Source organism: Diachasma alloeum, unplaced genomic scaffold, assembly GCF_001412515.2.
Source record: "Diachasma alloeum isolate Michigan unplaced genomic scaffold, Dall2.0 Dall_scaffold_00179, whole genome shotgun sequence".
NCBI classification, from domain to species: domain Eukaryota; kingdom Metazoa; phylum Arthropoda; class Insecta; order Hymenoptera; family Braconidae; genus Diachasma; species Diachasma alloeum.
The window spans coordinates 2,806,710-2,823,867 of record NW_021680345.1 but is presented as its reverse complement, the minus strand read 5'-3'; the positions used below and the strand labels follow the sequence as shown (position 1 = coordinate 2,823,867).

At 35.3% G+C, this 17,158-nt stretch overlaps 2 protein-coding genes across 4 annotated transcripts; one reads left to right on the top strand and one right to left on the bottom strand.

Moving 5' to 3' along the window:
- The first annotated feature begins 381 nt into the window (after window positions 1-381).
- Window positions 382-11,574, top strand: LOC107043461 (protein singed wings 2). Of its 3 annotated transcripts, none has more exons than XM_015264998.2 (9): window positions 382-583; window positions 2,359-2,547; window positions 5,471-5,633; window positions 5,703-5,859; window positions 7,441-7,592; window positions 7,671-7,859; window positions 9,176-9,334; window positions 9,405-9,515; window positions 10,237-11,574. In XM_015264998.2, exons 1-9 carry the CDS (start codon window positions 570-572, stop codon window positions 10,510-10,512), a joined length of 1,410 nt encoding a protein of 469 aa, XP_015120484.1. In that variant the 5' UTR covers window positions 382-569; the 3' UTR covers window positions 10,513-11,574. The 3 variants fall into 3 exon arrangements, with proteins under 3 accessions (XP_015120484.1, XP_015120476.1, XP_015120490.1); XM_015265004.2 differs by lacking the exon at window positions 382-583 and adding an exon at window positions 2,255-2,282; XM_015264990.2 differs by lacking the exon at window positions 382-583 and having other exon boundaries at window positions 2,248-2,547.
- LOC107040607 lies at window positions 10,590-14,584 on the bottom strand. The gene is made up of 5 exons (XM_015260751.1): window positions 14,389-14,584; window positions 12,683-12,853; window positions 12,243-12,611; window positions 10,683-10,816; window positions 10,590-10,616 (listed from the first exon to the last, which is right to left on the bottom strand). The coding sequence occupies exons 1-5, from the start codon at window positions 14,582-14,584 to the stop codon at window positions 10,590-10,592; spliced, it is 897 nt and encodes a 298-aa protein (XP_015116237.1).
- Between the last annotated feature and the right edge of the window lie 2,574 nt (window positions 14,585-17,158).

Below are 17,158 nucleotides of genomic sequence, written 5' to 3'. Positions count from 1 at the left end.
TTTTTGAAAATAATAAAAGTAACAATAAACAGTCGAAGGTATTACATATAATTTAATGTCGTAATGTAATATATGTATAGAAAAAATATATTCAGAAAATATTTTTTTTTAAGAAATATAAAACTAAGATTTGTTCCTAGGCTCAAGTTTATAAATAAACCTTTTTTGTCAGCGAAATCAATTGCTGACAAAAAAGGTGGCATCAATTCTTTAAGAGAGAATCACCAGCTGTCGTCGATACTGCAGAAGTAACTTCTTCTAACAGAATGATCTTCCCCACCAACACTCGGTATAATTAGCAAGCAAATGAGTAGGGGGCTGCGAGCGCGAAGCTTCCGCAGCTTTGAACTAGAAACCTCGGGCAGATAAAAATGTATGATACGGATTACAAAATATTAACATACGCGATAACGTCACCTGCTCATCAGACTGCCGGCGAGTTTGGTAGTAGTGGAGAGCATTCTCATTATCCTCGGATCATCTTCATCTCAAACAATACTTCTGACTGTGGTGAAGAAAAAATCGTTGCGAGAAAAACTCGGGATACTGACATAAATCGCCAATAAAAAATGAGAATACTCACGTAAGTGTCTTAATGACTTCAATTCATCTCTTGAAGAATCGTCTTGATTACTGAATCTGCAGTGAAGTAGTGAAACGTAGGGAAACAGAACAAAACGAGGTTTTTTCCATTCTTTCAATTATTTAATCATTTGGGAGAGGACAATTCTGAATGACGTTTTCTGTTGGAAATCTTCACCTTTCCAAGAAACAGTCATGAACTTTTGTGCTCAAATAGCTTGTTCCGTACGGAGAGAAATGTTCAGTCAAAATTACGGAACTCACAATTCACTCACCGATTACGAAATCGACTCAGAAAATTTAAGTGACGGTATCATAATTTTTATTTAAAATTTCCTACAACCAAATTTCACTCCGGAATTGCGGAAAAGATACGTAATTTTTATTGAATATTTCTCTCCGTCCAGAAATATTTCTAAAAATATGAGGCTCATAAAAAATTCAGAAAAGTACCAAAATTGAAACTGTTGTATAATGGATTTTTATTTGTCTCAATAGTGAGATGAGAAAATTGATAGTTTTTCTGAAAATCACACTCTAGAAATCAATAAACTATTATCAAAAATATTAATTTTGATTCATCAAATTTTAGAATCCCCTCACACAAATAATTCGCAAAAAGTCGGAAAACGGGAAAACAAGTCTTCTTTCTTCGTTTTTTTATTTTTTAATCATCTCGCAAATGGACCATTGTACGAGAGACTATGAAATACCATTTCCTGTTGGAAAATCTCTCCAGGAAATTCACGATATTTTATGCTGAAATAGCTTATTTGAAAAATATTAGATTGCTAACAAAATCTAGGAAAATTAATTTTAATTTTCGAATTTAAAATTGAAACTACTATAATTGATTCTTGATTATCTTAATAGTGAGTTTAGAAAATTGTCATTTTTCTCAAAATCACTCATTCTAGAAATCAATAATGAATATGAAATGAATATGAAATAACGTTTTCGGTTGAAAATCTTCTCTGCACAACATGTTCTCCACCTTTTTCTCCCAAAACCATTCATTTTGGAGGTAATTATTACCAGTCTCTTGACCTTTCCTGTCAAAATATCTTATTCCACAGATATTCCCGAAAATATTCAGCCAACTAACTCACAAAAAATAACGAAACTGAAACTATCAGAACTGATTTTCAATCATCTCAATACCCCAGCTCAATAAACCATTACCAAAAGAGTTAATTTTAATAAATCAATTTTATCAATTCCATTACACAATTAATTTTGTTTCCCCGCATCGCAAAATCATCACGATATAAATGGTTCAATCAAGCGCAATAATGAGCCATAACTCCCAAAATAAAATTTTACCTCCACGCGAATGAATTTCATTCTCTAATTTTCGAACACACGTGTGGTTGAGCAAATATAAATACACGTTGACCCGCCTAATTTCATCTCATTTTTCCCACCTCACACCAACTGTTCAACATATCACATGTTTTCCTATCTCTTCAAAACGAAATATCTCGTCTATTATTCACCGGAATTACGTGTTGAACATTGTGAGAATAAAACGTACAAATATGAGAATAAAGTGTCAACAAACAGCGAGCAGCAGTTGCCGTAAATCCTGAGTCAAGGGTAATTATGAAAATAGGTGCGTGTATAGCTGCTGTTTTTGCCTTCAAAGCACTCGAGAGATAACAGCGTGTGGTCGTGAATTTCGGATGAGTCGAGATGTTCTTGTGAGATTCAGATGCGTTGGAGGCTGTGATTTCATTTCCCTCTGCGTGCTTTAATGCGTAATCCCGGGGTTTTCAGGGTGGCACTGATTGGGATACTGTGTTGTGAACATGCTGGGGGCAGTGGGGGAGTGAGGGAGAGTCATCCCTGCACTGTACATCATTCGAGGCGGAGTGAATCGATTGGGGAGGATGAGTGCTTCCTGACGGATGAGGATCATCATCTCTGGTGTTTCGGGGATTCTTATCGACTGTGGAGTCATAATGGGTAATTGGTGGTGTTCAAGGATTTTTCTCGTGTTTTGGGGCTTATCTGGGCAACGAATGGGCAGGGGATAATTTTGAGAGGGGATTCACCCCAAAAGAGACACACTGCTGAAAATTTTCGCCTGAAATTACACAGTTGGTACACTGGTGGAAATTTCTTGAAATTTCAGTCACAATGTCATCTGAAATTTCAATGTTGTGAGTTTGAATTCAATTTCAATTGAAAACGTTCGCTAAATTTCTCATTCTTCGTGAAAATTCAAGTAAATTGGGTTTTTCTTGTTAGACGCTGTTTGATTTTTCAATGAAAACTTGAATTTTCAAACTCATCGTGGACATTGAATATCACGTACAATTTAATTTTCAATAGATTGAAAATTCAGAGATGTTATTGTTTGAATTTTCAACATTTTCGAGGTTTTTCAGTCCCGTATGGACCTGAAAATCGAGAACTACTTGAATATTCAAGAAATTAACTGATTCGTTAATGAAGAATTCTACAGAAATTGCATGTAACTTTGTCGTTGTTAAAAATTTCAAGCTTTTTTGAAATTTCAAGTGTAATTTTCTGACGGTATACACTTTTGGGAATTTTTTATCGAATTTAATTATCACTGGAATTTCAAGGGATTCAAGTCATTGAAAATTCAAAATTTCGTGGAAAAATCAAAGAGAATTGTAAATTTCAGAGCCATTTTTCCCGGACAATGAACAGGAAGCCAGAAAATTCCGGTAAATTTATTCGTGAATTTTCAGGAGAGTGTATGCGATTTACGCGAGAAAAAATCATGAAATTTTAAATTTTACTGAAAAATCAAAGTCATTGGGCACTGAATATTGATATTAGATTGGGAATTCAAATAAATTGAGGAATTTTCGTCTTTATATTGCTTAAAATTCTGGAATTTTACTGAAATTTCAGGTTTCACTGAAAATTAGTAGTTCATGAAATTTCATTTTTTTTCCAAACAGAGCAGTCGGAAGATTCCTCGTGGAGGCATCTCCTCTCAATATTACGATTGTAAATAGGCCAAAGTGTAAGGATTTTGTTATTGAAAAATTAGTTGAAACTTTGAATATTTAATGGAATTCTAATTTACCGGTCTATATGATTCTTATCGAGTGTAAACTAGTGATGGATAATTGGGACTGTTCAAGGATTTTTTTCGTATGTTGGGGATTATTTGGGGAACGAATAGATTCAGGGGCAAATGTTAAGAGCGATTTCTTAGGGGAGGGGATTCACCCCAAAAGAGGCACTCACGATGACTCCTCGTAGAGGCATCTGGTGTGATATTATAACTGTAAATATCACGCTAAAACATAGTTACGGTTGGGAATGGTTCTTGGCCCAATTGTTATTGGGGTTTTTCATGACAGGAAGTAATAATAATAATAATATGTGAAAAGTATATCCCTTTGTGTTCCTTTACTGTGACGTCAATCATTATTTCGTTTTGGTAAATCAATACTGTTTAATTATACTATTAAAAAATGACTCTAGAGATCTCGAGTAAAAAATCTTATAACTTTCAACAATATCAAATTTACATGAAATTGTCGAGGATTTTTTATTAAAAAAATCAGTTAAATTCGTGAATATTTAACGTCAATCTGATTTTTAGAATAATTGGTGGTGTTCCAGGATTGGTTCGTATTTTGGGAATTATCTGGAGAACGAATAGGTTCAGGGGAAAATTCTGACACCAATATTAAATAAGTCACTATTTAAATAAAAAATGAGTTTATTAAATAAAATAGGCGAAAAGAATAATGAATAAAATATGCAAATGAAGTGACATGCCCGCGGACTGAGAACACAGATAAAAGAGTGACAAAAACAGAAAGAGACGATCGTACACGAATTTAATTGAGAGAGAGGAAAAGAACAAATACGCAACAATATTGATAGACATTTTTAAGGGGACGGAATTCACATCAAAACAGGTAGTCAGATGATTCCTCGTAAAGGCAGCTGGTCAAAACATTACGATTGTAAATATCACGCCAAAATATACTTACGGTCGGAAATGGTACTCGATCGAATTGTTCGTGCACGGAGAGAAATTTTCTAGAAAAATTCTAATACGAGTACTGGAAAAAATCACAATCCACCAGCTGTGAAAAATTCTAGTACTGTTAAGGGAAATCATTTCTTGGTATTTCTGGTAAAATTTCTGGGGATTTCTGTGAAATTTTCACAGAAATACGGGGGAAAATTCGCGTTTTCCCCAATAAAATTTCTAGTGCTAGCACTGGAATTTTTTCCTAGCCGTCACTTTGCGACTCGTTTCCCATGCTAGCACTAGAATTTTTCTAAAAAATTTCTCTCCGTGTGGTTTTTTTCATGCCAGCACGTATGAAAAAATCGTATAGAAATTTTCTATACGGATTGCGTATAGAATTTATATAGGATTTTTGTATATGATATTCGGATATTTCTATACAGATATTTTTTATACAAATTATATCTATACGATTTCTATAGTTTTGATTCTATACGACGCATGCTGCCACATGTATAGAATCACTTCGTATGGAATTGCGACATTTCTTTATGTTTTTCTCCGGAGCGTTTAGACATCTTTAGTATGAAAACAAAAATTTATGTAGAAATTTAAGTATAGAAATAATTCGTACAGAAAATATTCGTATCGAAATATTCGAATATCATGTACGGAAATCCTATAGAATTTCTATACCCAATCTGTATAGAAAATTACTATGCAATTTTTTCATACGTGAGGAAGTAACATTAACAGTAATATCTGAAAACTATCTCCCTCCGAATTTTTTTATTGCGACACTTTTCTCTGAGTGCCACATAAATATTACAGTTTATGAAATCAACTGTAATTGGGTGAGAATTTCGTCTCCCCGAGAAATCAATAAAACGAGAATATTTTTTATTGAATATTTTCTAGATCAATAGACCTGAAAACACTGACAATCTGCAACTGGCTCCACCCGTCCATCGATCTTCAAGATATACTCTCAAAATTTCCCAAGATCAAGAAACTCATAATTGCCAACAGCAATTTAACAACTCTGTCCAAGCCATTCCCCAGCGACGCGAAACACCTCGAGGTTCGTATGCATTATTAATTACCAACTTTTTTTCCCCCACTGTCCTATATCTCCATTACTCTCACGCAGAAAATCCACATCACTGGGACCCAGCTCCAAGGAGTGCCCAGGGACGCCTTCAAACATTTATCTGGTCTCAAAATTCTAGATGTTAGGAATAATGCTCTGACAGAGATTGATCCAGCTGCACTGGTTGCGCCCAAGCTGCAGCACATACTGTTGGCAGGTGCGCATGCATTCAGATTTACCTATCTGAAATTTTTTTGCCATCCTTTCTGTCAGCGACATAATTAATCTTTTTGTCACAGTCTTCGCGAAGCCTCGCTTCACGCACGCAGCGCTCTCGCTAAAAAGCCGTTCACAAACGTAATGACAAAAAATATACTTCGTTACTGCGCGAAAAAACAATTTCTGGCGAATATGAATGCAAACTCGCCTTTGACTCGTCTCACCTCATATTCGCCAGATAAATTTTCTTCGTTACTGAAGAAATAGTATTTTTTGTCACTGCTACGACGCAGTGAAGAAAATTTGGTGTTGAAATGAACTCTTTTTCTAGAGGGGCCATTCATTTGAAAATCCGGTGACACAGTGATTGCTGATTTCACGTTATTTCAGGGAGATTTCGTGCAATCATTGATTTCATGTGATTGCCTGGGATTTTTCGGTGATTTCGCGATTTCAAACGATTTCAACTGATTTCAAATTTTCAATTTCATCTATTTGCTGAGGGGGGGGGGGAATGGAGTAGGATGGAATGGGGATAGAACCTGGAGGGAATGAAATGTAGCATATTAATGCAAGAAGGCTCAAGCATGAGTGTTGCAATGCGGGTAAATCTTTTATTTTTTCATGCATTCGATAAAATATCTATTTTTACCGCAGCCAAAATTGAGGATTCCAGGAAGTCGTACGAGAAAATACGCGTTTTTTCCACCGATTTTTGTTTTTTTCTATGTTAAAAATAATACACGTAAATCTGAATTCTTTCTCTTTTATGTATTCGAAAGGGTCTCATGAGTTGCTGATTTCATGAGATTTCACTGATTTCACTTGATTTCAACTGATTTCATACGATTTCAGTCGTGACAAAACACAGTGATTTCACAAATGAATGGCTCCTCGCTTTTTGTTCTATATATCACAAGTAAACGAGAAGACTTTTCATTTATGAGTAAACGAAAAAGCACATTTCGAAACGAGGGGAACGTAGTAGCAGTGTCAAAATAGTATATTTCGGAACGAGTGCAAAAAACATTTTTTCACGAGTTACGAACAATATTTTTCATCACAATGTGGCGGAAATTGGACTTTTAGGCACGCGGAGCGTGCCGAAAAGTTCACTTTTCGTCACAGCGTGATGATAAATTATTTTGTCACGACTGTGACTAGTGATGCCGCAAGACAAGACAAGACAAGACAAGAATTACGTATTTCTCTTACGAAACCAATACATACGCATTTCTCTTTACAAATTACGCATTACTCTACGTATTTTTCTCTTTGGAGAATTACGTATTTCGTGTCTTCTCTTGTAATTTTGGGGTTTTTCTCTTGTCTTGCCTTGTTCCAAAGGAGAGTAAAACAAATATTTCGAAAAAAATTCCGTCATTTCCGATATCTCCCAAACCCTCAAAAATTAGATCAAATTAATTCCGTTTATATCGTGCCGTCCATAGATATCAGAGCTTGAAAATTTCCATTCTACCCCAAATGGCATTATGCACTCCACAGCATAAACTTGGTTTATGACGGTGTTTTTTATAAAGAGAGATGTAGAATGAAAATGCAAAAAAATGAATGATAGGTAATCCCTGGAAATGTGAGGATAAAACAATGACCTGGATTCTGAATATGACGCATGGATCTGTTGCCCGGAAAATTGGGGATAGAGATAAATTACACTGTGCTCATCCGTACGAGGAACGACCTTTGCTGCCAGTGGTGGAAATTATTGCGGTATTCATTTGGAAATGAAATTTGGGGGGGAAAAATAATAGTGTAAGGGAGTGAATGAAATGACAGGAATTGTTGCAGACACTGAGGGAAGAGTGCAGTAGGACGGTTTGCGAATGTGAATTAGTTTACGTTGTGGGACGGGTTGGTAAACAAACGCAGAGGAACTTAATAGCATTTGTATCAACGAATTGCAGTCACCGGGGGCTGAGGGAAATGCCGGAGTTTATTCCTGCAAATACGACTACGCTGTGGCTAGATGGAAACCAGGTTTGTTATTTTGTTGAAATGAGCAATGATAAATAATTGAATTGACTGTAAATCACTGGTTCTTTCATCTTTACGGCTTATTTGGCGATGGAAGGAATGGGTTCAGGGGAAATATTCGAAGATTTTTTTTGTAAATGTTTACAGAGGAAGAAAAGCTTTGATTTTCAGGGACATGTCACTGATTTTTAGTTGGATTTTGTCATTATCATTCTTCTTATTATCCCTTTCTTCTATACAATCGATTGTCTTTTTTACAGTTCCATCTCTCCCCTCAGCCCTTCGATAAAATGTTAATAGAAAAATTTTATTTACACATACTTGAATGAATTTGAAACATCACATTTGAAGAAACCATCGGAAAGTTGACTTTCAGGGAAATTCATGAAAAAAACAATATTTTCAACAATCATCATAACAATCAAATCAACCAGTATAGTTATCGTAATCATCTTTTAACTTTGGCTTAATGGCATTAAAAGAAATATTTTAAGCTATGAGTGAATTCATTGGAAGCATGATATTCAAAAATATCCCCGGGATTCTGATTTTCAAAAAACACAAAATTTTTGCAAACTTTTAAATGAATTAAAATAATTTTTGCTATCGCCTTCATCTTCGAACTCGGTCGAAAGGACATCCAAACAATTTTTTAAAGCCATCATTCAATCAATTCAGAACATTTTTTTTAGTTATTGTGGGGCAACCGATTTTCAAAAAAATTCAAAAATAAAACAAAATAATCGATGAATTGAATTTTAGTTAATGGCGATCGTTAGAGCTCAACAATATCTGCTTTTGAAAAAAAATATTGAATTGCAACCATTTACTAGTGAACAATTGAAGAAAAACTTTACCCGACACATGCGTGCGGACACGGTCCAAAAATTGTCCTAAAAATTTTCGGACTTTTTGGATCATAATCGCTCGATATAACACAAAAAATTAAAAACTTAAAGTTGAACGATTACACTGCTAAAGCAATAGAGCAAGAAATAATAAAAACACATCATTAGCATGTAATATGTCTGCTCTTGATGAAACAACTCAAACCTAATTAGACCGAGTACACTGAGAAAAAAATTACTTTTGCAAAGTAAATTTACTTGCCACACGTAAATGTATATAAATTTTTGCATTTGAAATGTGTGAATTGTCTCGTAATTACTAAATTTACTTGGCAAAAGTAATTATTTTTCTCAGTGTAACATTTTAGCCCGAAATAATATTCACCGTAATATTACGGCACGTAATAATATTTACTGTAATATTTTGGCGTAATATTTTTAATAGGTAAGTTTCGTTTTGAATTATCGCAGATCACAGACTTGAGCCCTTTGATAACGAATCCAGTCTACCGACAAGTACTCGACTTATACCTGGATAACAATGGAATCGCATCCATCAATCAGTTAGAGGGGTCTGTCTGGTTTGACAACTTCCGAGTCTTGAGTTTGAGAGGAAATAAATTGACCGACGTAAGTTTTCCTTCGGGAGAGTATGTGGAAATTCTCGAATGTTCGATTTTATTTATGAGAGGGATTTCAGTTGCCCACGTATGCATTCGAGAACGTCCTCCTCAAGAGTGGAAATGCTGTTAGTTTGTATTTGGGAGATAATCCTTGGACCTGTGACTGCCTCTTCACGCCAGGATTCCAGGTAATTATCTTGGAAAGCCTTGGAAATAATCGAAAACCCATAAAAATACTTACGAAACCCTACTGCATTTGCTAAAAAATTCTATCAACATTTTGCTGATATTTTCTGTAGAAATTCCTCGATCTAACTTCATAAATTTCTTTTACTTTTATTTGAGAAAGAGACATGAAATGAAAAAATGGAAAATTTCTCTCTATCTTATAGAAATCTAAATCGAGTTCTGGTGATGAAAATTTGATACTTGAAATTAAGACTCCAAATTAAGGGTCACGAGAGTCACAGATTAATGGTTACAAGTGATAGAAGAAGGATCATGGGGGTCATATGGGGGTTGGCGAGTGGAGCGAGGAGGGGTCGTAGCCCCCTACTATATGGATAATAGTGGATAATTTTTTCCCAAACAATTTTCATAAAAAATGTCTTAATAAAGTAAATTATATCGAAAAATCGAAATTTTTTGAGTTTTTCTAAGAAAAAAATGCCCAAAAAGCCGTAAAATTTTTCAGTAGAATCTGTGAACAATTAGCAGATTTTTTAATAAAAATGCAATATTCTTTTTTTTAATAAGAATTTCCTCATTTCTCGTGAATTTGAAGATTTTTCCCCAAGATATTTTCCATAATTTGATGATGATTTCGAATTCATTCATCTCCCTTCATCACTCCCGACTGTTTCTTCATTTTGTAAATCTCAAATTCTTAAGATAATCGATTTCTTTCAGGATTTATTGATACGCTACACAAAACTAGTGAAAGACGTCAATGAAATTCGTTGCCACTCGGTGAAAAATTTAGAAAACCTGGACAAACCAATACGTGACCTAACACGAACCGAAATTTGCATCATCGAGAGTGAAACAAGTTGGCTGCATCCACTGGACGTGTTGAACGTATTTCTTGCATCAATGATCATCTTCATTCTGGGAAAACTTGTGTACGATTATTGGTCCTTCAAGCGAACGGGAAAATTGCCCTGGCTAGTCGCCAAAATTCCTTGAGCACTTCATGTTAATGGTTTTAATGAAACAAATGAAATAAATTACAGTCATTCAGCTCGAACTCACCCAATCGTAAGTTAAAATGGGGCCCTGGTGGCACTTTTCTACGAGAATGAAGAGAAATAAAAAGTTATGCAATTAATTTTTTGAGATTTTTCTGAACCACGTACCTGGAATATTCGATTGCATGAATTATTACTGGCGAACTTGTTGAAGGGTGGGGGCGACGTTGGGAGTTTGGATTTTGCGTTGGGGGACCTGGGTTTCTTTGGACTCGTGTCTTTCCCCCTTGGGGATACCGGTTCTTTCAAAAAAATATAACATAAGCATTCAATATTATCAATGATCACGTAGGGTAAGCGGGGCATGTACCGCCCAGTTGAGGAATAATTATGTTTTTTGCATTCAAAATCCCAACTCTGAATAAAACAGACTATTTTCAAGTCTTCTCCTATTCATCTTGATATTCTCCAGTTATAAATCCTCGATTACTTGTAGAATTTAGTCGCTGAATTATTCTGAAGATTTCCCGTTTAGGAGGTTTCCAAGGTTTCTTTGTTCGAAAGAAACAAAAAAAAAAATTTGAATGATTAATTAGAAACGAAAGAAACGATAAAACCGCTCAGTTTTTTTACAATTTTCCTTTTCCCATTCTTGATTATTATATGAAATAAGTTATTGAGTTTTTCTATTCTCATTTCAAAGGCATTTTGAAGGACATTCTCAAAGGCAACAATAGCTGTTTGAATCAAATAATTTATTTGTTAATTAATTTTTTGAATCAAATAAGGAATTCTTCCACCTAATGTCCATTTTTCAGAGTTGAATATCGCAGAAACTAGGTAGTACAAAATTTTACAAGAAAATCACCATTTTCGGAATTCACCACCCATTGCGGACTAGTTTTTTACGAACATCGTAAGAAGCGTTTTCTCATAAGATGGAAAAATCGAGTTCGGGGGGACCCATAACCCCCGTTTGCCTCGCGTGTTAGAAGCCAGCATTTCACCATTTATTATCCTCTTTTAAAAGAAGAATGTAACGTTTTTTGTCTGCAGTCTATTCCGCTATGATTGACTTAGGATTGGTTTCATCCTAAACTTGAATATCTTATATATTTATATATTTGTTTATTATATTTATATTTATTTATTTATTTTATTGGAAATAAATTAACTATAAATAAAATTATTATTTGTTCTTGGTTAACATTCGAAGCAATTGGAAGATTATATGATATTATTTCAACATTTTAACATTTGTAACATGTTAAAAGGTTGAAATAATATCATAAACCCTTCCATATAACCTTCTTCTCCACATCCTATTAGAACTTTCGTTATTTGCAAGAATTGATCACTCTTTAAAACAATCTGAATAATGAATGAACATTAGCCATCTGTGATGATGACTTAGCTTAACATGAGACTCCTACATTTTATGCGCGCCCTTTCCCTAGTCTTCTAAACTGTGTAGTACAGCTGGTTAGCATCTTTTTCAATAGCCGAAGACTATGATAAGCATTATTTATGAAAAACATGGGGACGATATAAAGAAAAATGTGTTTTCTTTTGTTTATACGTTAAACAAAAACGAAATATTCGACTCGTGCAACTCCTCGGAAAACCTGGAAACCCCCTAACCGGGATATAACTAGAATAATTCAGTCAGGACTTTTCAGGTCACAATATACGACGCGGGCGTGTTTTACTGCATTAAGAGATGCTTACGCCTGGGACTTCTGACGGGAATGTGCGAGGGTTTATCAATGTCCAGAGATACGCTTCTCAACGGTGACAAGTTGGAGGGCCGTTTCTTGTGGGGCGAGAGGGCTCGCGAGGGGAGAGGAGACCTATCATTATCATTTTTTCTCGGTTTATCTTCGTACGAGGATATCCGAGGCTGAACAGGAGCCAACACAGCTTCCTTCGTGGTTATCGATGGCTCCAGCACCGGGACTTTATTCTCGATTAATTTTATACAGCTTATTGTGGAGATTGTGCGATTGTAGATTTCACGGGGTACGTCGAACTTTTGGATAATCGAGAGTTTGTTTAGTTCAATGAGTTCGTCGCTTGCCTCGAGGTCATTTACAGTTCCTTCTGGAAATTATGGAGATTGAGTGATGCATTTCCAGACGTTTGAGTCAAATATTTGAGTTTTTAGGAACCTGCGGGGTCGACGGTCTCCGTGGGGTGGGGGGATGGGGTTAAATCAGAGTCCTCGGGGAAGGAATCGTTCACTACTTGGGACCACTCGTTCAAACTTTCGAAGTCATTATCGGGACTGTCGAGTTTGTCGGAGGACTCGGATTCGCTGTCTGTCATCGAGATTTGTGCCTCTAGATATCGATGGGAGTGGGACAAGTGGAATATTGGTTTGATATCAATATAGTATAGTTTTCTTGCTAATTAATTAGCAATATGCTTTCGAATAGTCATTTTGCACATCATCTACTTCTATAGGACATAATTCATCTTGTCATATCATTTTATTAGATTCAATGAAATTTCTTCTTTAATCAATTAATCAATTGTGCTATATTTATAATTCAGTTTAATGTTTTATAAAATTTCATAAATTCAATAATATATATCTATACCATTCATTTATACGATGAAAGTAAATTAAAAGTAGGTCGTTTTAATGATAATTGAATGAATTTTAACCTTTCTTTTTTTTATTCAAATAATCACTTTTTCGTAAATTCAATTTCCGAAAAATTCTAAATTTACAAAAATCATCATTAAAATCAAACTAACGAATATAGATATCGTAAAAATCTTTTAACTTCGACAGTGACTTTGGAACTAATATTTTTAGCTATCATCGAATGAATTTGGGGCATGATTACTGATGCCGCAAGATATTTCATGAGACATCACGAGACAAAATTTTTGAGAGATGATCTCCGTCTCGATGAACATGGAAATCTTTGCTCCCGTCTCAGTTTCGAAATACACAGTATCGACTCCTCTCGGGATGACCCGAGGCAAATTATCTCATCTTGGTCTCAAGTTTTACCTGTTTTTTCGTGTAAAATCTCGGGTTTTGTCTCGGTTTGTCTCGTCTCGGTTTTCTACATATAATAAAAAACGCGAAAAACTGGAAACCGAGATGAGATAAATTGACTCGGGGTCATCACGAGAAGAGCCGATACTGCGTATTTCGAGACTGAGACAAGACCGAAGATTTCCATGTTCGTTGAGACCGAGATCATCTCTCCAAAGTTTTGACTCGTGATGTCTCATGAAATGTCTCGCGGCATCACTTTTTTTTTATTATGCTAAGAATTGAATCAACGATTACAGCTATCGCCTTCATCTTCGAACTCGGTCGAAAAGACATTCAAAGAATTTTTTAAAGCCATTATTCAATTAATTCACAATATTTCTTTTGAGTTATCGTGAGACAATTTTTTTTTAATTGAAAAATTGAAAAGTGTAATATATGGATTAAATTTCATTACATTCGGGACAAAATGATTCAATTCCATCGATTTATTAGCGAACAATTGAAGAAAAAGTTTGTCACACACATACATCCGGACTTTTTGGATCATAATAAGTTGATATAACAAAAAAAAAAACAAAACTTAAATTTCAACGGCTACAACGCTTCCATTCGGAAGCAACCAAAGTTGTTTGTTATTTAGCATGAAAATCAAAGTTTAGACAAAAATTACTGTACAATGTAGATAATCCGAGAGCAAAATGATTCTTTAAGACTTTTTATTTGAAATCAAGGAAAAAATGTGAGGCAAAAGACTAGATTTCGCTCCACGATTACATTTCGCACAGTAAAATTTGCCACGATTTTTTAAATCGAGTGACGAATGAAATTAAAATACAGATTGATCAGTGGAATTTTGCTTACCGATCTCCCGATACCTCAGTGCATGCTCGGCCCGCTTCATAACCCTCTCCATATCACAAAGCAGAGATGCAGTCTGGGGAAATCTCTCCCTCATCGTCTCCCAAATATTTTCCACGTTATCAACTCCCTCCAGCAACTTGGGTGATAATTTAACCAACTTCGACACACCATTTTCATACTCCTTATCTCGTGACATTTCCAACTATTCGAATTTATGAGAAACAGATCACAGTCGTCGAAAACACAAGAAATCGGTATCGAGATGTAACTTCACTAGCCGCGGAGGAATAATTGGAGGGAATAAACTTTTTAGAGGATTTCATGAATTGAAAAAATCTCTTGTAACATATTCTCTCCTAAACCTGATGGTTTCTGATGTTTCCAAATTAATTTGTAAATTGCGTCGATAGTGAAAGATGTCAGGAACACATTTTCGGGAAGAATTATTCGATGTTGCAGTTTCTATCTAATCTATTTCAAAGATCGACACAGAAGAGATTATTGAATGCTCTATAATTTCTTTCATCTTCAAAACTCCATTTTATAAAAAAAAAACAAAATCATGTTCGATATAAAATGTGATAGGGCGCGGATTATCTGTCGCAACATAAAAAGGTTTATGTCACATAAAAAGGTTTACATTTGTGGTGATCTTGCGACGGCGGAAGGGGGCGGGGTTTAAAAATGTATGAAAAATTACGTGACAAAACGTAAAAGTAATGGGAAATGTTCTTTCGGGAATATTTTCACGTAAACACTCGACAGAATCTGAGGCGAAAATTAAAATTTCCCTCTTGTGTTCTGAAAAGTTTACGGGTCGAACCGTAATTTTTACGTGACACTTCATAAAAATTCGGGGGGAGAGCAGTGATTTCTGCAAGCGTAATTGTTCCGTGACTTCCATGGTACTGTTTACGCAACTTTTTCATCATGCCGTTCGCAAAACGTCGTTTATGGACATTGTGAAGAAAAATTACGTTTGTCACTCAGCCGAAAACAACTTTTTCCTCTCGCCTTCGGCTCGTCCTGTAATTCGCCAGAAAAGTTCTTTACGCCTTAGTGTCGAAATGTACTATTTTCACACTTCTGCTACATTAACCTCGTGCCGAAAAATACCTTTTCATCATGCTGTGCGAAAAAGTAACTTTTTAGGCACGCTTCCCGTGCCTAAAACGTCCCTTTTCCACACATTGTGATGAAAAATATCTCGTAAGACTCGCCTTCGGCTCGTGCTATAAACCTCCCACGAGCCAAAAAACTCTTTTCCCCACTCGTAACGAAATATACTATTTCGTTTACTCGTAAATGAATAGTACATTAGAGTACAAGGGCACAAATTTCGTTTTCAACGAATGTGTAGTTTACAGGCCGAGCTAAAGGCGAGGTCTGTACACATATTCGTTGAAAACGAAATTTATTACCGAGTGCTCTATAATATTTTATGGCAAGTCGCGCAGAAGTCGAGTTTCGAGCAGGCTGCGCGAAGCGCAGCGTGCGATAAACTCGACTTATTGCACGGCGCGACATAAAAGTCTATTTGTAAACAAAAAAGACACAGTTCGACCACTCGCTGAACGTAACATCACTGTCAAAATTCCTCGGCTTGGCTTTGGTCCGAAACCCTCACACTCGTCAGAAAAGTTTTTTTCGGCCTTGCGAAGAAATAGTATAAGAGTAGTCTGACAATGAACATAAATTTGAGGTGCACACAGCAAAAACGAATGTCTGAATTTCACATACCTTTTGTAGACATTTTTCAGACACTAGAAAACGTATGAATAAAATTAAGATTTGTCTCAATTTCAAACATGAATTAAGATGTTTGCGCACCTGTTCGTCTGAAATTCAGACACATTTTCACTTTATTTAGACGTTTTTTAGTATCTGAAAAATGTCTACAAAAGGTGTGTGAAATTCAGACATTCGTTTTTGCTGTGCATGCGTGTGATAAAAGTATGTGAAAATTAGAGTCATTTTTTACAGTGTAAATAGCTATTTCCTCCGTGCAATAATTGAATGCCGGACGAATAGCGCAGAAACTCCCCAAGAAAATCACCGTTGGAGGAATACCTCGTAGTGCACTGCTGCAGGAATCAAAGAGAAAGCCAAAAACGCTGTGACATTTTATTAAAATTATAAACACGAGATTACAGTACAATCCACGTAACACAACGTGTTTTGTCATGCTTAGAAACTGTTGTCGTTGAATCAAGGCCACGTTGATTCAAAATTCACCTTAATAATATTATTATTTCAATTCTTTTATCAATTAATTCACTCAATCTTTCATCATATCATTAAGTTATTATTATTTGTTGTCAGTTGTCATTTCATCATTGAAATTAATCATTTACTTATGAACTACGTGTGCGAGCCGATTTGTGCTACGTGTACGTACATACATGCATTGTGTTCGATTCTCTATTTCTTAAAATGCTCTCGTAAAATTCTGCGGTGCTCCCTTCCACTCCAATTAATTCACTCACTCATTATTCCTTTATTTATCAATTTTTTTTTTATTTTTTCCCGTAACTTGAAAAATTCGTTGTCACAGAGTTACATTCTCTTCATATTCATAATGACGCACTAGAAAACCAACAAAATTGAACTAAATAATCTCCAGAAATGAGAATTAACTGCTTTGTGAAATTCTAGAAAAGTATGAAAAAGAAAAAATGATAAATTGGATTGTTGATACGCTTACTTCTATCACAGCATAAGGATGTCTCGTGTGTATAAGATATCATTGAGTGCACAGTTTTCACAATTA

What these genes read in the sequence shown, in the direction of transcription:
- LOC107040607 (XM_015260751.1), bottom strand. Translation starts at nt 14,584, where the DNA reads ATGTCACGAGATAAGGAGTATGAAAATGGTGTGTCGAAGTTGGTTAAA. An exon ending in ACTGAGGTATCGGGAGATCG is followed by an intron (nt 12,854 to 14,388) that starts GTAAGCAAAATT and finishes ATCGATATCTAG; the next exon opens with AGGCACAAATCTCGATGACA. An exon ending in CATGCAATCGAATATTCCAG is followed by an intron (nt 10,617 to 10,682) that starts GTACGTGGTTCA and finishes TCATTCTCGTAG; the next exon opens with AAAAGTGCCACCAGGGCCCC.
- LOC107043461 (XM_015264990.2), top strand. Translation starts at nt 2,336, where the DNA reads ATGCGTAATCCCGGGGTTTTCAGGGTGGCACTGATTGGGATACTGTGT. An exon ending in CGACTGTGGAGTCATAATGG is followed by an intron (nt 2,548 to 5,470) that starts GTAATTGGTGGT and finishes AATATTTTCTAG; the next exon opens with ATCAATAGACCTGAAAACAC. An exon ending in TCTTCACGCCAGGATTCCAG is followed by an intron (nt 9,516 to 10,236) that starts GTAATTATCTTG and finishes GATTTCTTTCAG; the next exon opens with GATTTATTGATACGCTACAC.